This window comes from Lagenorhynchus albirostris, chromosome 18 (assembly GCF_949774975.1).
Source record: "Lagenorhynchus albirostris chromosome 18, mLagAlb1.1, whole genome shotgun sequence".
In the NCBI taxonomy this organism is placed as follows: Eukaryota; Metazoa; Chordata; class Mammalia; order Artiodactyla; family Delphinidae; genus Lagenorhynchus; species Lagenorhynchus albirostris.
Window position 1 is genome coordinate 5,103,819 of NC_083112.1, and position 21,018 is coordinate 5,124,836.

Below are 21,018 nucleotides of genomic sequence, written 5' to 3' on the forward strand. Positions count from 1 at the left end.
TCAAGCACCCCCTGGATCCCTGTGTCACCTGCTAGTGAGAAGCAAGGCTGAGCGACGGCAGGAAGGCTGAGGGTCTGGAGTGGGCGCAAGGGGGGCTTACCTGGATAATCTGGGCAGCCAGCTCGGGTGTCCCGTGCTTCAGGTCGTGGCCGTTGACGGCCAGCACCCGGTCGTTGCCGCTCAGCCTGCCGTCCTGCGCCGCCAGCCCCCCTTCCAGCAGGTCGAGGACGAAGACGCCCGGCTCGTCGGTCCTTCGGACGAGTTTGATGCCGAGCTGTTCGGCAGAGTCCCGTTTGTGAAGAACCACCTGGAAAACCTCTTCCGGGGGTGAGCCGCCCACGGGACGGCTGTGCGCGCGGCCGCCGCAGCGTCTCTCCCGGAGCACGGTGAGGTGCAGCGTGCTGCAGGGCTGCGACAGCACGGCGCGGGCGTGGTTGTGGGACACGCTGCTGATGTTGTGGTGGTTGACCTGGAAAAGAGGATGACGGCCGAAGCGTGACAATCTTTTATCTTCCCAGCTTGTAGCAATGTTCATATAAGGGTTCCGAAGGAAACTGACGTTGTGAAAATGATACACAATCGTTACTTACAAAGACAAGCACTCCAAAGACATTTTAAAACGTACAGTTCCTAAAATTAACTTACAGTGACTAGCATTAAGTAGAGAATAGTCGTCAAGATCACAGGCTTTAATAATAGTCTTGAATGAGGGTCCTTGGTTCTGCCGTATTAACTGGATAACCTCGGGCAAATTACAGAACTTGTTTCCTCACCTGTAAAACGTGTTTACCATCCACTTCATAGGGTCAGGAAGTGCACGACTAGACAACATCAGATAGGGCAAGTGCTCATGAAAGACTAGTTCTAGTGGAACAGAAACTGAAGTGCTACTGGATTACAAATTTACTTTTCCAAAATGAAATACACTTAAGCTAGAGAAAACAGTTTTAAGGAAAGTGGTGCACTCAAGTATACAGCCTTATATTAGATGAGTGACTTACTTTCAAGAAGAGCCGATAATCATAATTCCACTAATTATTTGGCACACACGTGTAACATATATCTTATAAAATAAGCATAATTTAATACAGAGCATTTACTTATTAAACTTTATAACCCTGAAATAAGTACAGTGACTGATCCTTGGACCTGTAACGTCACTGAGAAAATATACCCACCTTCAGTTATTTACCTAGTTAGAGGAATTAGCACAGTTCTTGGTATTTAACACAGAGCTCCTCTGAATCTGCCTGAGGTGAAAGTGAGGGGGAACCAGTGCTCTGAACACCGGTTATGTGACAGGCTCTGGGTGAGGTGTGATCACCTAAACTCCTTAAATTTTTTTCACATGAAATCTATGTGAAGCAAGACCTCCCCGCTTTCTGTTAATCTCGGGTTGATAGTTTTGAACACTGTTAACTTGAATTTTGTTCATTTTGGCCTGTTGGCATCTTTAAAAATTCAGTCATCAAATTCATAGATGGCATACACAAAGTTGCTATTCTCCCAAGTCTGCAACATCTATGCATTTGGTAGCCATCCAAGCCCTCAATAAAAACACTGAATACAGGGTCAAGTAGAGAATTAAGGCAGTTTCTAACAAAACTAGCCTGACATGAATCCATTAATCAAAAACCATCATTTCTGGCTACTCAGCTAAGAGCTACCTATCTCTAGGCTCACAGCTTTCCGTCTTATATTCAGGTATATCACAAATGACTTTACGAAATATCTGGCTGAAATCCAGCCATAGCCGTGTGCAACCATGCAGCCTCACAGTATCCTTGTGAAGTAGGTGTGGAATATCCCACAGCTGGAAGAAGATTTTTTCCTTCATGAATGTGTGGTGGCTGGCAAAAGGCAGAGAAAGCAGAGACCAGATAAAATACTGTCTCCAGGCTTCGTAAAAATAGCACCAGCAATAGTAAACTCTACCACTTCGGCTAAATGTGTTTTGTACCAATGCAATGAACATATGGCTGCAATTATTTTCCTTCAAAACTGAACATGCCTCAGTCACTGATGATGGATCAAACTGAAAATACCCATTCTTCATAATGCTTCAAAAGTTATATTATCTTTAATAGTGACACTGATGTAATTTATAACTATTTTTTTTCTTCAAACTGCTCAAAAGGCTGCATCACAAAAGGCCTTGAAGGTTATATGGGTCTCCTCTTCCAAGAGGCTGTTTAGTAGAATAAGGGGTGTGTGTGTGTGTGTGTGTGTGTGTGTGTGTGTGTGTGTGTGTGTGTGTGTGTGTGTGTGTGTGTGTGTGTGTGTGTGTGTGTGTGTGTGTGTGTGTGTGTGTGTGTGTGTGTGTGTGTGTGTGTGTGTGTGGTGCGGGGAGACCGAAGCCACACCCTGTCACTGCACAGTTTGCTAAAATAGAAGCACAGGCGGCTTGGCAGCGCTTTGCTCTGTAAATAAACCATCTTTCCCACTCCTGGGGATTCTCAGATGGGCTCCCTGTATTATTTATGTATCTTATACAGAGTTGGACCAGGCAGTAAACCAGGTAGTAAAAAAATTCCAAGCAGCCTTATTTCCCAGCGTTTACTTTTGAATGGCCATAAATACTCCACATTTGGGCAAGGGGCGTGGCTTTACCTACTGGCTCCAGCATACCAGTCAGAGGCCGAGCAGAAGTCAGGGCCCACAGTAGGAGAGATCCTTTTGAAACCATTAACCAGGTTATGTGTTCTTACTTTTCTTACCAATTTGAATCATTCAACTGGACTTATTAAGATGATCATTACTAGAGATATTAATATGTGTGCCTCCGTAAACAATAATAGTGCCTTGGAATTTCTACAATGTAAATTTATAGCTATGAGTTAATTTCCAAAAATGTAGTCAATAATTTCAGATAACTATAATTTTATTTGAGTTGTAAGGATTCAATTATATTACTAAACACAGTTCTCTAAAATAGAAGAGTAAAAGGCCCACTGCTGAACTATATTAGCAAATAAAGCCTGAAAAACTATTTAACCTCAATGGTATTCAAAGAAATGCAGATAAAGCATTTGGGGCTTCCCTGGTGGCGCAGTGGTTGGGAGTCAGCCTGCTGATGCAGGGGACGCGGGTTTGTGCCCCGGTCCGGGAAGATCCCACATGCGGCGGAGCGGCTGGGCCCGTGAGCCATGGCCGCTGAGCCTGCGCGTCCGGAGCCTGTGCTCCGCAACGGGAGAGGCCACAACAGTGAGAGGCCTGCGTACCGCAAAAAATAACAAAACAAAAAAACCCAAAGCATTTGTTTTTACCTTTAGAATTTAGGAAAAGAATGAGAAATATATACAAATGTTAATACCCAAGGCTAGTACATCACTGGTAGCAAAAAAGAAAACACAAAAATGAATGCACACTTATTAATAGAGAGGCTGGAAGTGGGAGAAAATGGGAGAGAGAAAGAACGCTGTACGAGCTGCAGACAGGAGCCACCGGGCTCTCCTGGTCTGGGCCGCCCGGGTGTCAAAATGTCAGGGCGGCCAGCAGACTCGGACTGCGAGCTGGGAAGTCGGGAACACAGGGAAGGTTTTGCCAGCCTGGCAGAGCCAGAGTACTAATGTCATAAAATGCCAGCAAATACGGCATACAGTAAATAGCTATCTTTTACTAGTAAACACAGTGAAGAGCTAGCTACGGTATGATCAGGAAGCTGATTTTATATAAGCAGGACTGGTTACACTTCCTGTACCCCCTACTTCTTCTTAGTATTTAGTAAGAAACAAAACCTTGCTAGAAAGCTCAGTCTGTGTCAGCCTTGCGAAGGGCAATGAAGGAAGGGTTTGGGGCCTGAGTGTGTTAAAGTGGGAATAACACACCATGAGGGGCAGCGTACAAGTGGGAGTGGAAAAATTCCTAGAGGGTCCAAGTTTTGTTTTAATAAAGGAGATGGCTATTCCCGACAGGATGTTATAGCCAAGTCCACTCTTATACTGATTCAGCAAGTATTTCCTGTGCTTATGACATGCACAGCACTATGAGAAATCTGTATCACAACTGGTACTGTCAGGGTGGCTGCAATCACCACAGAAAGCCAAGCCCATTTAAATAGTTCACTGTGATTATACGCCAAGACCTGAAGAGTAAAGCAGTGAACGCTGTCAGTAATTCAAGTAAGGAGAGGTCAGAACGGGCGAGAAGGGCTGAGCAAAGCTCTTAAGGATGAAGGTGGACAAGCCAGCACGGTGGGACAGCCTGGAATCGGGAGTGAGGTGGCGGCAAGAAGACTGCCATGTCTGGCTTTTCCACTGGATTATAAATTCCATGAGGACTGGGGGAGTACCTTGCTCTTAGTTGCATTCTCAGTGGCTAGTACAGTGCCTAGAACATTACAGCTGCTATGCGTGAAACAAAAAGGAAGGGTTAAGATGAAGATGACAGGCTGTGCAAGAGACCACAGAGGACCGTGAATATGAATCAGTCTGGGTGTGACGCTCTAGTCACATTTTCCCAAGGAAAGCAGAGTTACAGATATATTAAGCTGGCAGTGATTTTGTCGGATTGAAGAGCGGAGAGCTGGGCGGCAGGGACGTCTTGTGGGGTGTGTACAGAGTTAGACACAGCAGTGGGGGCCTGGACTGAAGAGGGAGCAGGGAAAGGGGGAGTGAGGGGTGGTGTCAGCACATCATGGTGAGGACCAAACAACGAAGGAGGGAGGAGTCCTGGAGCTTGGGTTCCTAGAAGATAGTTTTCCTTGTATTTCTTCTCTCTCCTTCTGGAGGTTACTATTTCTTTTAGCTTCAACTATCATCTACGCTTGTATGACTCAAATACCCAGGCCAGTAGCCACAGAAGTCCAGTCCCATACAGAAGAATCCTCCCCTCCTTCTCCCCTCAGCCCCACGTGCCCTCTAAGAAAACAACACCTTGTCCCAAGCTAGTTCTTTTCGGGGAATAGCTGTTTTTTCTTAAATATCATCTTCTGACAGAGAAGGTGAGGGCAGCACCAAGGGTTAAAGGGTGGAGTGCACACTAGGGAGCCAAGGAGACAGGTGTGGTTTCTGAATTCCAGCTTAAATCCCATGGTATAAATTGTAACTAACCAGGGCTGCACGGTCTGTCTTTTACAGACGGTCGTAATCAGTGTAGTAGAGGAAGGTAAACTAGACAATGCAGGTGATGGGTGGATGAGAACACTGGATCTGGGATCAGAGGATGTCAGCATGGGTGGGACGGCTCTGAACCAGCCAGCCCTGCAGACCAAGTCGGGAAGAGCCCAGCCGGCCCCAAGAGCCCAAGCACTGCAAGCACAGCCACATGCGGGACTGGAAATAAAGTAGGGAGAAAAACTACATTCCATGCATATGGGGAAACAGAAGAAATTACAGATAAATTCTGACTTGTTTTGCATATAATAGCAGTAAAACTAACCTATATACAACTCAAGTTCCACAGTACCACAATGTTCTTTTTTTTTTTTTTTTTTTTGCGGTACGCGGGCCTCTCACTATTGTGGCCTCTCCGGTTGCAGAGCACAGGCTCCGGACGCGCAGGCCCAGCGGCCACGGCTCACGGGCCCAGCCGCTCTGCGGCATGTGGGATCCTCCTGGACTGGGGCCCGAACCCGTGTCCCCTGCATCGGCAGGCGGACTCTCAACCACTGCGCCACCAAGGAAGCCCACAATGTTCTGTTTTAAACTTATGAATAAGAACAAAAGAGCGCAAGTTAACACAGTAATTAAAACGGATACCTGAAGAATCTGGTCTCCAGCAAGAAGTCTCCCATCTCTGGCGATTATCCCATCCCGGTAGACTTCCTGGATAACAATGTTAATCAGTGGCGTTTCATTGCCACCCACAATGCTAATTCCTAGCTGAATATAAGGATTAGACCGGTGAATTTCAATTGTGGTGATTTCGCCTTCTGGTAAACTAAGTGGCTGCTGTGTGGCTGCCAAGTTAGAAATGAGAGAGAGAAATAGGTGGAAAGAGAAACATTTTATATTTCGGTTATCATCTTCAGGTAAATAAGTCATCTTACATTAGCAGATGGTAAAGAACTATGCAATACCGCTGGATAAGGAAAGCAGAATGACAGAAAGTATCTGTTAAGATTATCTAAACATTTCTTGTCCCAAAGGTGATCAGCGAATTATCACAAGCGGCTACTACGTCTCAGATCACAGTGATCTGATGGAGCAATAGTAAGAGAACGTCATCTCGACCTAACTGACGAGAGACGGTTTGGTCGGTGGAACACGTGTAAACCATGCAAAGAAGCATAAAGACGACTCTGTGGTATGTGATCACCACGGGGTGAGAGAGGAGTCCCTGAGGCTCTAAGAAGGGGTGGCTCTTGGAAAAGGGTTATGGCTGGGGCAGGAAAAATTTGAATTTGTAGTAAGATTTGGAATCTGTTCAAGAAAAGTATATTTAAAAATAAATACCTAGAGCCAACCATCAAGACGTGCCCAAGATCCATGACTACAGGCCTTCTGTTCACTCCTAGTGGCTGTACAGTCAGATTCGTGGCAGCCACCAGAGCAGAGCAATAGTCACAGGCGTGGCCGTGGGGTCAGATATACACCCAGCCCTTCCCCGGCGGCACGAGCCAACCAATTCATCTCAAGATTTAGGCCTCTCCTGTCACAAACCAGCTCCCAGCACCGTCAGCGGCATTTAGTCAGCTAACGGATGGGAAGGGTCCGGCTCATGCGTGACACAGGGAGCGCTTAATTTGCGGTATTATTTTTGTTGCTCTTGATGTTGTTGTTTCCTTAGTCAAGAAGCAACAAGCGTTTGCACACAAACATCTAGTAAGAAGCAGGTTAACAACCAGTGAATCATGGACTAAACAGAAGAGGGAGGGAAGGGTCACCTTCCTCAGAGTAAGTTCCGAGCTCTTCTTCTAAACTGCAAACTGTCAGACTTGTGCACTTTAAAGGGTGAGTTATGTGCTATGTGGATTATATCTCAAACTTAATTTTTTAAAGAGGAAAGAAAACGCATGTTGGGAGAGCAGCAGGGAGTGGTGGGGAGGAAGGCAACGCCCGGTTTGAGAAGAGGTGAGGAACACAGGCGGCCGACACGTACTGTCCCCAGTAGGGCTCTCCTCGAAGGCAGGGTTGTCCAGGCCAGGCTCCTCTGTCCAGGCGGGAAGGGACGCCGATGTCAGGGTCGGCCCTGAACAGTCTGCTTCGGGTGATAAAGTAGCTGGAAGATCTATGACCATGGTTCCATTTTCATTCTCGATCTCCGTCTGAGCTTTACTAGTTTTCCGTCTCTCCAGGGCAACTCTCTGATGAGAAGCTCCAGGGCATCTAGAAAGAGAGCGTCAGGTGGTTTCCAGATGATTTGAAAGGAAAAAAAAGTGATTAACAGTTTGTACCACAACAAAACAATGGCAATGGCTTCTACGCAAAAAGCACCTGGAAGTACCCACAAGCATTTCCACTCAAACGAAGTTACCACTCCACGGAGCAAATCTAAAACGAGGCATTTGCACAAACATGTACTCAGGAATCTATTAGTACCAGAAATAACATACACAGTGTAGTACACCAGTACAGTTCTCCCTGCACTGTGAGAATCACCCTGAGGTTCTGATTTCATAGCCCCTTTTACAGGTTAAACGGCTGGACCACAGGAGTGGAAACCAGCACCTTCCTCCACAAGCCCCCTGCGTCCTGCCTTAGACCCTGAGCACCCTGGTGCCTCTCCACTCTCACACCCAACACTGCACATCACCTGTTAGTGGGTGGAAATACATCTGAAGCTTTACCACTTGCAGGAAGGCACAGCAAAGGCTCAAATTTATGACAGGCGTGGGAGGAGAGGAAAACGTATCTCCTGGTTTGTAAAAACAGAATTGCAACAGTGGAATTACAGATATGCTATGAAACTTGAAGAATATATTTCTAAGTACTGGGGAAACTTACATAAGCACCAAGAAATAAGGGCTGTTAACTTGCTTGTTTTTACTTACTTAGGCCAACAAAGGGGCAGATATATGTTTGTTTAAACGTTTAAAGGAAGTCTTTATACACAGATGTTAGCCGTGCTGCAAGGCGCCAGTTCTTTCCACCTGACACCCTGACTGGACAAAGTGACGAACAATGCCCAGTTGGAGGAGCGGGTGGAAGAAATGGGGACTTGTACAGGAGCCAGGCCCACGCGCCTAGACCCCGACACGGCTCTACAGACCCCACCTACTCTCCTGCAGCGGTAAGAAGTTTAGGAAAGGGTGGGCAGGATCGGCGACAGTCTTGTGGCTAGGGCTGCAGACCTTCATTCAATAACAGGATTCTTAAAAATCTAAAATTTCAATCAAAATTAAGGACAGAATTCAATTAAAATTGAAAGCTATTCCTTAATGATAAGAGTAATAAAATTTCCCTCATGAACTGGAGATTTATTTTAGGTCCTGGATTTCAGGTTCTTGAAAAGGATCATTATGAGATTTCTTTATTCAACACTCTCTCCGGACACGCTTTCTCTTCACCTTGCTAAGAAGGGGGTCCAATTATTTTCTTCCAGGGAGTGTTTCTGCAAGGGCCTAGCAAATATGTTTGAAAATGATGTCACTGAAAAAATTACTTTTGTCAAGTAAGCATATTCAATTAGAAATGCATTTTAAAAAATTTAATTCAACAAAAAATTGACACTAAAAACTGAATCAGAAAAAATACTTTTGATTAAGAAGACAGGTAATGATTTAGTTCTTAAAATATGTATCATACACAAATATCTACACGGCCAATGGCTAGTCTTTAATGGAATAGAAGGACTAGGAACAGGAATTGAAGAGGAAATACAAACGATGTGAACACCTGGGAATGAGCCTAACAAGCAACTAAAAAAATCCTACAAAGTAAATAACCATAAAGGCTAAGATATAGTTATTAAACATGGAAAAACAAATTTAAAAAGCAAAACTTAAGATTGTTAGAGAGGTGAAGAAACAGGTATACTTAAGTTCCCAGTAGGGCAGCAAATCGTTAACAGGAATTAAAGATATTAAAAATGATACTATGTAAAAATATGGAAGAATGATCCTACCCGGGAATAGAGGAAGGTTACACAGGGAACCTTCGGGAACACCCGTGTTTAAACACGATGGAGCAGCTGAGTAGACTGAGACAGAACAACCAGACAAGACTGTCAACAAAGAAAAAGCAGCCAACTGTGCAAATGCCATAAAGGGGGCAAATAAGATAAGGGCCAAAGCACTGGTTTGATTTGGAACTTAAAAGGTCACGGTGACCTTAGAAAGAACACTTTCAGTGATGAGGGCAAAAGCCCAGACTATAACACAAGCGGTTCTGTTAACAAAATAACATGCATTCCACAAAACTGCACACCAAAACTTACAGAGCTTAGGTGGAAAGAGGACCGGGATAGATAGACCATTCAACACCGGGGCATCTGGGGATGGAGAATGGCTGCTAATGGGTACAGGGCTTCTTTTTGGGGTGTTGACATGTTCTAAAAGTTAGATTGTGATGATGGTTACACAATTCTGTGAATATACTAAAAACCACTGAATTGTATACTTTAAAAATAGGTGAAGTTTACAGTAGGTAAAATATATGTCAATAAAACTAATTTTTAAACAAAAGGTGAATAGGGAATGAGTAGATCAGAGCAGGCTTGGACAGAGAAAAGCCCCTGACCACAGCCAGCCCACAGCCAGCATCCCTCAAATTTGTAAACATTTGGAACTGAAAGAGAAAGGAAGAAACCAGAATTTGCTGGGTGTCTAATTAGGGCCAGTCACTGTGTAGACCTTATGTACAGTATTTCACTGAATCCTCAAAACTGCTCTATCATCCCCATTTTACAAATGGGAAACTTAACTCACTAAGCCAGCATCACATAGCTGTTAAGTTATGGAGCCAAAATTCAAGCAAACTCAGATCTGATTTAAGGCGCCTGCTCTTTACACCGTATCATACTAAGAGTATGGGGTTCTTTTCCCAGGCCTTAAGAACACACAAATTGAATTTGTTCTACAAACTTGTACCTAGAAACAGTCAAAGAATGTTAGAGTGAGAAAGGCTTTGGTGATCATGGAAACACGAACGGAAATCACAAACAGCAACAAAAACCTGTGCATCTTTTTCAATGGAGTATTTAACAATAACAACACAAACCGCAACTGGCATAGGGGGATATAACTGGGATCATTCCAGCAGGTAACTGAGTGTAGCAGGAGGCTAGTTTGGAGGCTATTACACATGATTAAAAACAACAGAAAAGAAGTGCACCACTGAATGACGTCAGGGCAGGCGTGGGCTCAGACGATGCAGGTGGAAGTGGAGCCCTGAGACAGTGGGCTGCCCTTAACAAGGGCACTGGAGGCAGCGTGACCTGCCACAGGCTGAGGGCTGTGCCCCCTAGGCAGGCTTCTCTACATGCAGGTGTGTCTTTACATTTTTCCTAAATAAAGCCCAAAGGCTCTTGCAGCACCTACAGCCAAACTGAGGGACTTTTCCTTTCCTGCTGAAGGTTATAATTTCATTCCACTATTCTGGCTCTCCTTATGGAGGAAAATCACATATGAACTAGCTTGATTTATGGCACGGTGGCATCATTCCCTGAGTAACGATGATTCACATTAGGAAACACACAGTGTAACAGAGCACACTGTATTACTGGTAGCAGTACTAGGGTTAGTGGTGGTGGTGGCAGCAGTAATAGTAGAGGTAAAATCAAATGGGGCACGATAAGTGCCAACACAATGCCAGGTACTTAATGCAACTCAGAGCGTGAGCATCTTAGAACCAAGAAAAATGACAGTTACGGATTACAACATGCAAACATCACTTTAAGTGACATCAGTGAAAATGTTAGATTAAGGGTATCTGAAAAGCCTCTCTTCCACAAAGCAACGCGAACATTGGCAAAAACTGTCAGAAAAATTTCTGAGCTCTGGAAATAAGTCAAGGTTCTGTAGCAATCTGGAGTGCATTTATTTAAGAAAAATGGCTGCGTCTTCACGAACAGTGAGCTCTGTAGCATTTGAACTTGCCCTATTCCCACCCCCACCTCCCCCAGTAGCCTGGGATAGCCATGGCCCACAGTCACAGTGGAATCAGGAGTCTGGCAGCCACTGGAGGAGCAGACTGGAGCACCTGCAAAGCCCCATTTGTAGAGAATTGTCATTAAGTGACCTGTTGGTTCCCTGGAAGACCTCACTCGCAAGGCTGTCTTTATCTGACCTGACTTGGGGCTTACTCAGTGCAAAGGCATTTGTTGGGGTGGCGGGGGAAGGCAGTTGTGTAAGACTGTGGCTACTTGAGGTAGACAAACAAAAGGCTAATCAAAAAGTTTAAAAGGAAAAGCTAGGGAATGAAATGTCCAGGGCTATGTGCATGCACAGGAAAGAGCTGAGAAGGCCCTAAGCTCTCACTTCTGGCTAACACTGAAGCTACGTGAAAGCAGGAGATGAAGGCTAAGCAGGAGTGTCAACTGCCTGAGTGCTGAACGTGTGCCCCATCGTGCGCACAGAGCCCCTTGGGGAGAGTGGGAGATTCATCGGTTACAGGCATTTGAGAAATTCTCTGTTCAATCATTAGCTGATTAGAAAACTCACTAAGCAAACAGTAACAAACAGCAATAATAAATCCTGAAGAGAAAGAAGAATCTGATTTCCAGAGTTGCCACATTATATTATTTAAAATGTCCAGTGTTCAATACAAAATTAAGAGACATGCAAAGAAATAAGTAAGTATGGCCCATACATGGGAGAAAAAGGAGTTAACAGAAACTGTCCCTAAGGAAGCCCAGACATTGGCCTTACAAGACAATGACTTAAATCGAGTATTATAAATATGTTCAAAGAACAGAGGGACTCCATGTCTAAATAACTAAAGGAAAATATGAGAATGATCTCTCAACAAATAAAAATACCAATAAAGAAATATAAGTTATATTAAAGAGCCAAATAAACATTCTGGATTTAAAAATAAGTACAATAAGTTCATTTATTCTAAGTACAATAAATGAAATGAAGAATTCACTAGAAGAATTCACAGGAGATTTGAACAGGTAAAAGAATCAGTGAACTTAAAGGTAGGTCAACTGAGATTATCCAGTCTGAGGAATAGAAAGAAAAAGAATGAACAGAAAGGATAAAGCCTCTAGGTCCTGTGAGAAACCATCAAGAGTATTAACATATGCAGAATGGGAGTCCCATAAGGAGAGACATTAGGGCAGGAAGAATATTTGAAGACATAGTGACCAAAATCTTTTCAAGTCTGAAGAATGCTGAAAACAGCAAGAGTGAAGTACCTCACCACAAAGAAGTGACCCTCAGTAAGGCTGCCACCTGACTTCTCTTCAGAAGCTATGGAGAACAGGAGGCTGTGGACAGCACATACTCAGAGTGCTGAAAAAAGACTGTCAACCAAGAAGTCTATCCTTCAAAAGCAGGAGAAATCACGACATTCCCAGATAAATGAAAACAAAGAGCCTGTTGCTAGCAGACTTGCCCTATAAGAAACACTAAAAGAAATCCTTTAGGCTGATATGAAAGGACCTTAGACAGTAACTCAAATCCACATTAAGAAATAAAGACCACTGGTAAAGGTAACTACATAGATAAATGTAAGACAGCATTAAAGTGCTTTGTGGTTTATAACTCCTTTTTGGTCCTATTTGGTTTAAAAGACAACCCTGTGCAAAGCAATAATTATAATTCTGTTTAGATGGGCATGTAATGCGTAAAGATGTAATTTGTATAACAGTAACAGCACAAAGGATGTGGAAAGGAATGAAGGTATATATGAGCTAATTTTGTGTGTACTGGTGAAATCCAGTCAGTGTTAATCTGAACTAGACTGTTGAAAATTAATATGTTAATTGCAATCCCCAAGGCAACTACTAAGAAAATAATTCAAAAAATAGATATGAATAGAAATGACAAAGGAATTAAAATGGCATACTTGAAAATATCTATTTAACAAAAAAAAAGGGAAGAAATGGATTAACCCTTAGAGAAACAAAAAAGAAATGACATGTGGAAACAACAAAATGGCAGACATAAATTCTACCTTATCAGTAATTACATCAAATATAAATGAATTAAACACTCCAATCAAAAGCCAGTGATTGGCAGAATGGATGAAAAAGACAAACGGGATCCAACTATATGCTGTCTACAAGAGACACATTTCAAAGACACCAATAGGTCAAAATTAAAAGGAGAGGAAAAAGATATACTATGCAAACATTAACATAAAGAGAGCTGAATGGGTATACTAATTTCAGACAAATAGACTTTAAGACAAAAATTGTTTCTAGTGACAACATTCTACCATAACGAAAAGGTTTGATTTGCCACAAAACTATAACAATTATAAACATAAACACAATTAACAGCAGGCCTTCAAAGTACATGAAGCCAAAAATGACACAATTAGAGGAAGAATAGACAATTCAAAACTAATAGTCTGGGCTTCCCTGGTGGCGCAGTGGTTGAGAGGCTGCCTGCCGATGCAGGGGATACGGGTTCGTGCCCCGGTCCGGGAAGATCCCACATGCCGCGGAGAGGCTGGGCCCGTGAGCCATGGCCGCTGAGCCTGCGCGTCCGGAGCCTGTGCTCCGCAACGGGAGAGGCCACAACAGTGAGAGGCCCACGTACCGCAAAACAAAAAACAAAAAAAACCTAATAGTCTAAGCCTTCAATATCCCACTTTCAATAATGGATAGAACAACTAGACATAAGGACAAGAAAAGAGACTTTTAACAATATTATAAATCAACTAGACCTAACAGAAATCTATAGAACATTCCACCCATCAATAGCAGAACACACATTCTTCTTGTGTACAAAATGGAGTATTTTCCAAGATAGACTGTGTGCTAGGCCATTAAAAAAAGCCTCAGTAGTGACTTCCCTGGCGGTCCAGTGGTTAGGACTCTGCGCTTCCACTGCAGGGGGCCCGGGTTCCATCCCTGGTCTGGGAACTAAGAACCCACATTCCGCTCGGCATGGCCAAAATCATTAATTAATATTTTTTAAAGCCTCAATAAAATTTAAAGTATTAAATTGCACACATGTTCTCCAATAACAATTAATTCAAAATGGATCAAAGACCCAAATGTAAGTGCTAAAAGCATAAAGGTCTTAGAAGGAAACACAGGTGTAAAGCTTCATGACCTTGGATTAGGCAGTGGTTTTTTAGCTATGACACCAAAAGCACAAGCAAAGAAAAAAATAGATAAAATGGACTTCATAAAAATTAAATTTGTTTGTCCTTCAAAGGGCACAGGAAAATGAATAGACAACTGATAGAACAAGAAAAAATATTTGCAAATCATGTATTTAATAAGGGCCAGAATATATAAAGACTGCTTACAACTTACAAAAAGACAAACACTCCATTTTAAAAATGGACTAATGATGTTAAGCATTTGTTCATGTGCTTACGGGCCATTTAAATACGTTCTTTGGAGAAATACCTATCCAAATCCTTTGACTACCTAAATTGGATTACTTGACTTTTTGTTGAGTTGTAGGAATTCTTTACATATTCTGGATACTAGACTCTTACCGGATACATGATTTACAAATCTATATCTGCTTTTTACATTATACAGGAGAAAAAAATGCTGGTGAGAATGTGTCAAACACAAACTTCTCTCCAAGTTAAAATGTGAATTTGAAAGAGCAATCTTGTCTCAGCCTACCCTGACCCTTAAAGGCTTCAAAACCATTTGATGAACCAGAAAAGCTCTCAGCATAGAAAAAGACTTCTTTAAAGGTTGTCTCTATATTGTACAAACTTTTTAGAATACTGTTAAACTCTAAGTTTTAAGAGGAAAAGAAAAATGGTTCTGAATTTTGCCATAAACCAGGGCACAAATGCTCAATTTAACAACAACGACAAAAAAAAACACACCCCAATATTATCATTTACAATTAGCATAAGATGTTAGATTGCTGAGGATGAGGCAGGGATGAGGGGTAGAGAGGTAGGAGGAATGCTTTATAGTTGATGCTGCTTGGCAAAATTTCTGAAAGCAATTACTACACTGTTCCAGGCGTCATACAATATATAGAATATTTCTTAAGGGCTTTAGTTCTCCTTTCAAAGATGAGCACTTTCCCAAATCTTTTAAAATTCTTCATTGTTTTCCTAATATATAATCAGTTAATAACTAGTCATTTTATTTTAAAACACAGTCATCTTTCATAAATGTTTTACTTTTAGCCATAGGAGAAAATGTCAGCTGTTTTCAGACTGAAGCAGATTTCTTAAGTTCAAATAGGTAAGGTAATTTAAACTCAAAATTACCAGATTTAACAAACTATTCCTAATGCTGTATTTCTATTAATAATTAAAGTAATCGTAATTCTGTGTCTCATGACATCACTCTTATTGCTAGTTTGTGTTGCTTTTACCTGGCTACAAATTTTTTTGTCCTCCTCCCACAAAGTGAAGCTTAGTTCCCCTCCCCTTGAATCTGGGCAGTTATGTGACTACAGCATAAGGGATGCTATGTGACTTTAAGGCCAGAGCATACAAGGCCATGCAGCTTCTTGCCTTATTTACTGGAACCCACGTAAGAACTTAAAATACCCTGAGGCCACCGTGCTGGAGAGGCCACCCATAGGCTCTCCTGTGGACAAGTCCCGGCTGAGCCCATGCCTCTAGTGGACCTCCATCAAGGTGCCAGACACGTGAATGAAGCTGCCGTCTTGGAAGTAAATTCTTCAGTTGCAATTGCTGCAGTCCTGGGCTTCTGTTCTCCCCAGCTGTGGCCCAGATTGGACAGAACAGAGTCGAGCCATCCCTGTTGTGCCCTGTCTGAATCCCTGACTCACAGAATCCATGAGCAGAACCAAGCACTCACTGTTTTATGTCACTATATTTGGAGTGGTTGGTTTCTCAGCAATAGATAATCAGAACACAGATTAACAATTTAATTGAACAAACATTAGATGAGTGTCAACTTTCTAATTTTTATAATCAATAGTCACTCTTAGCTGCATACATCAAGCAAGTCACCTCACCTTTTCAAATCATTCACCTTTTTCAATGTATCTTTCACAACACAGGCCTAAGACACTTTGGAAATGATTAAATTAGTAGCTCAAATATTAATAAGCACACTTGGAAAATAGAACTTTCAACTGGACATAATTGCTTAGCTTTTATCAAACTATAAGGATAGTCTGCAATTCCCAACATTTTTATGTCAACATAAACAGCTTGATAGAAAATACTACTGATACTTCGACTACATATTAAGTTCTTATATGTATTTTAGTTAAGTAAATATTCCTAAAATAATTGTGTAATTTTTATCTCACTGCTATCAAAATACTTAACTGAATTGAGACTTTGTTCAGTTCCTGTAATACCCCAAAACCGATGTTCATAAGAGAGTCACAAAAGAAACTTATCTCTGAAAAAGACTAGTTCTACCGAAAGAAATAGGAAAAGCCTAAAATCTTCTTCAACCTCAGCCACAACCAGGCCTGACCCAGACAGCAGATTCAAGAGTTTGGTGTCAATCTCCAGGAAGTCTCTGTTATCGTGTTCAGATTCTATGCCTGCTGCTGACCAAAGACACACAAAAGCCTAAGACTCCTGCATTTTCAAAAGTCTATACACCTATCCTACTCTTTTTTCTTAGCTCTTATTTTTAGACAGTGCAGCTTAAGTTTAAGCAATTTCTCTATAAATCTTCACGTTTCTGACATTCTGATAACATCTCATTCTTTCTCATAAATCTAAATTATTTCTAATGCGTACACTCACTTTATAACACTGATATGTAGCAACAGAATGAACACGTATACTCACGTGTACATGAAACTTTTACTACCACATAACAGCAGAGAACATGATTCACCCTGGGTAAGGGCAGCATGGTATGTTAGAACGCTAAGCAGGAATACTGAAGTTTAAGTCTAACCATGCCATTACCTAGCTCCAAATCTTTGTGACTCAGTTTCCTGATTCGTAAAGTGAGGGGATAAGATTAGATTCAATTCATGATTTCATGTGTGAGTATAATGACAAACTGTTCCATACCAGACTTATACTATTATTTCTAAGTCTTTAAGTCCAATATATTGTGCTAAGCATTGTTTTTCACAGCAATCAAGATTACTGCAGATTTACACTGCACAAGTGGCTGACCTATAAAATTTAGAAATCAATACATTTATTTTGGTCATTTTATGTGATTCTATCTCCAAAAGAGATGAATTTTAGCCCTTCTTAAGGGTAGAAACAATTTTAAAGATCAAGTATTTTATCAAAGTCAAACGATAAAACTCAATCTTTTAAAAAGCTTTTGTCAGTAGAACAAAAATCCCCACTAAATGTTTTTAAGTTTCCAACCCCTAGTTCTTGTTCAGTCAAGTTCTTGAACACAGAATTTTACAAGATCTTAGCGAATAAAATCACAGATACAGGCAGACCTCATTTTATTGCACTTCCCTTTACTGCCCTTCACAGACTACATTTTTTACAAATTGAAGGTCTGTGGCAACCCTGTGTGTCATCAGATGATGGTTAGCGTTTCCTAGCAATAAAGTATTTTTCAATCAAGGTATGTAAGTTTTTAGACCTAATGCTATTGCACCCTTACTAGACTACAGTACAGCGTAAACAGAACTTTCATATGCACTAGGAAACCAAAAAATTCGTGTGACCTGTTGTATTGTGCTATTTGATATTCACTTTACTGCGGTGGTCTGGAACCGAACCTGCAACATCTCCGAGGTGTGCCTGTACCCATTTCCATGTTGCAACAATATTATAATTTTTAACAGTTGCATGATATCCCGATGCACTGATGTACTACCGTATTTTTAACCCTTCCCCTACTGTTAAGTAATCAGATTGACACCAGTTTACTGAACTCTGCACAATGTTGCAGCAAACATCTTTACATACAATTTTCCCTTCTTTTGGACTATTTCCTTAGGCTAATAAGCTAGATAAGACGATACTGACATTTACAGTTTTTGAAACAAACTGAGAAACTGCCTTGCAAAAAGAGTCTATCATTATATCCTGCTACCATGTGACTATAACCACCTCATATTGATAAGTGTAAAACGGTACTTCCTGACTGTAGTTTTTACATGCATGTTTTTGATAAATAATAATATTAAATGACGGTTGCATGCAACTTGTTTGTTGTATCTCCTGTGCAGGATTTGTCTGTTTACTTACTGATGCCTTGGCATTTGTATCGGGTTTATTTGTTTGAGCCACCTTTTTATAGCCTAGAGTCGCTTCTCTCTCTCTCTCACCTGTTTTTAAGGTGTGCCTCCAGGTCGCAGCGCTGCACTACATCTTGGCACACTGAAGAGAACGGACATAAGACTAATAATTTGTCCAGAAGTTTATGAACTAGAATGCTAGACTTCTTACACAACTTAAAGTGGAGTCTCTTCCGGTCCAATGGACAGAAATCCTTCTCTTGCAGGAAGTTTCTGAGGCACTTGCAGCAGAAGGTATGTCCACAGGGGGTGTCTAGTGGCTGCAGCAGAGGCTGAAGGCAAATGTGGCAGACCAGGTCGTCATCCACTTCATCCTGGTAATTGTATAAGTGGTTTTCTCGTGTCCAGTGCTGCTGGCCGCATTCAAAACACAGAGGATTGAAGGAGGAGGAAGAGGTCTGCTCCACAGACACCATCTCATCGTTTGTCGTTCCCATTTTGAATCAGCGGAAGCAGTTTCTGTATCTTCATACATTAGACTTCCATTAAAGGTTTGATCTTTAAAAGACAGTGATGTATTTGACTAAAACCCAGGTCTGTTTTTCTAGACTAGACAAAACAAAACAAAACAAAACAACCAGAAAAGTAATTACTATCAATCAACATAGGCTAAAAGAATCAACATAATATTACTATGTTGAATCCTTTTTTAGTAAAAAATTAAAATTTACATCAGGGAATAAATTAGTCATAAAAACATAAAAATGACATTAACTAATTTGCTTGTTGGCTAAGGATGACTTACCTTGCCAAGTTCTTGGTGAAAAAAGAACTTAGGATTAAAAGCAAAGATGACATATTAATATGTGGTGTGACACAGGAAACAATTTGTTCTACTGACTGAAATCCCCTGATACTTCACTGCTTAATGGTAGTTTCAACGCCAGTTAATCTACATAATATGCTAATAATGCAATTTGAGGTATATTATGTAATAAATTTGCATTTGCCATCCCAGTCATGGTTCCCTGCTTCTGACTGATGTTACACATTTATAGTGCCATCCCAAAAATTACGTCTCTGAAATGTAGTCTCAAGGATAATTCAGTGTCTTAAAAAAATGACCTCTACTCTACACTGTTTGGGAGAAACTGGATTTCAAAATATATATGTATGATTTGAATATTCTCTCCCTATAACAGATTGCAGAAAGATAGATCTGCACAGCATATATAAATAACATCTCTGCAAACTCCACAAACTTCAATACTATTTCATGCCATTAAGAGAAAAAACCCACTGATTCAATTTTAATATTAACTTTTAAAGGTGACAGGGTAATCTAAGACACATCTTTAGGCTTTATTCATATGTACATCAGGGTATTATGAGTCAAGAGGATCCTGAGCGCTGTTCTCGACTCTGGAAGACTCTTATTTAATTTAAACTGTCTGTTCACAAAGCAGTAACTTTGTCTTATTCCTGTTGGGCTGACCCCGAAGATGAGTGTGAAGTACAGTGTGTGTGGGTGAAAACAGAGTTTTGGAATTGAGCTCCTTGCCTGTAAATGTTCCCTAAATACTTGTGTATATGAAACCTGTATAATAAAAAGAAGTATTCTCAATAAAAAAAAAGAAACCCACTATAATTCAATTAAACAGATAAGGCATGTTATAAATGTCCATCCCAGCTCACATTATTCCACACTCCCATTGCTTCTGGCTTACTCAGAGCAGCAGAGTGCACGTGTGTGTGTGTGTGTGTGTGTGTGTGTGTGTGTGCGCGCGCACACACGCACCTCCTCTAAGACAGCAGCCTGCTCCAGTTTGGTGCAGGGCTAGCAAGGAATGCTCCCCTCACATAACGGTTTCCATACCTCCTGCTGCTGCAGCACCAGGGGTTAAAAAATCACCTCCAAAAGCAGCAGCTATGTCCATTCTGAATATTTACAGTCTCTGGTATGTGCCAAACACTGAACAGGGAGATAAGGGAGGTGGGGAGAGGACAGTTAAGAGAGCCCATTGTTGGATCATATGGTAGTTCTATCTTTAGCTTTTTAAGGAACCTCCATACTGTTCTCCATAGTGGTTGTATCAATTTATATTCCCGCCAACAGTACAAGAGGGTTCCCTTTTCTCCACACCCTCTGCAGCATTTACTGTTTGTAGATTTTTTGATGATGGCCATTCTGACCGTGTGAGGCGATAGCTCATTGTAGTTTTGATTTGCATTTCCCTGATAATTAGTGATGCTGAGCATCTTTTCATGTGCTTTTTGGCCATCTGTCTGTCTTTGAAGAAATGTCTATTTAGGTTTGAAGAAATATCTGTTTAGGTCTTCTACCCATATTTTGCTTGGGTTGTTTGTTTTTTTTGATACTGAGCTGCATGAGCTGTTTGTGTATTTTAGAGATTAATCCCGTCAGTTGCTTTATTTGCAAATATTTTCTCCTGAAACTAACACAACATCGTGAATCAACTATACTCCAATAAAAATTAAAAAAAAAAAAGAATGCCCATTGTGAAAACTCAACGAACTAAATATTCTCAGAAAGTTGTGCACCGGGTGCTGTGTGAATGCAGAGAAAGAGGAGGAGAGCTGGCATCTAACTCGGTTTGGCTTTGTAGCCAGAAATACTTTCAAGAGGGGACACAACACGGCTGCTGGGCTGTGACAGGAAGCACTGGCCAGAGAGGAAACGGACAAGGGCCTCTTCACGTCCTGAGTGTGCACAGCACATTCGGGAATGTGAGCCGGTGAAACATCTGAGGCAAGAAAATGAACTCAGAGTGGAGGCATTCTGAAACCTGGGGTCCTGTACCAGATCAGAAAGGGCAGACACCATGTTAATGCTGCTAGCATTTGTTTCAGTGATAAAATCC

The 21,018-nt window shown here is 41.6% G+C and overlaps 1 protein-coding gene across 6 annotated transcripts in view; it reads right to left on the reverse strand.

Annotated features, from left to right (window-relative positions):
* The window catches only part of LNX2 (ligand of numb-protein X 2), an 87,532-nt gene that overhangs the window by 26,619 nt on the left and 39,895 nt on the right, over positions 1-21,018 (reverse strand). For 3 of the 6 annotated variants that reach the window (XR_009536754.1, XM_060129106.1, XM_060129109.1), the window contains exons 2-5: positions 18,227-18,745; positions 7,042-7,268; positions 5,700-5,899; positions 101-469 (exon numbers count right to left, since the gene is read on the reverse strand). Coding sequence is in view for 5 of the 6 variants with exons in the window: in XM_060129106.1 (XP_059985089.1) it covers positions 101-469; positions 5,700-5,899; positions 7,042-7,268; positions 18,227-18,633 (1,203 nt within the window). In the remaining variant the exon portion in view is untranslated. Of the gene's footprint in view, positions 1-100; positions 470-5,699; positions 5,900-7,041; positions 7,269-18,226; positions 18,746-21,018 lie in introns of those variants that run through there. The other 3 variants (XM_060129107.1, XM_060129110.1, XM_060129111.1) reach the window with 3 other exon arrangements.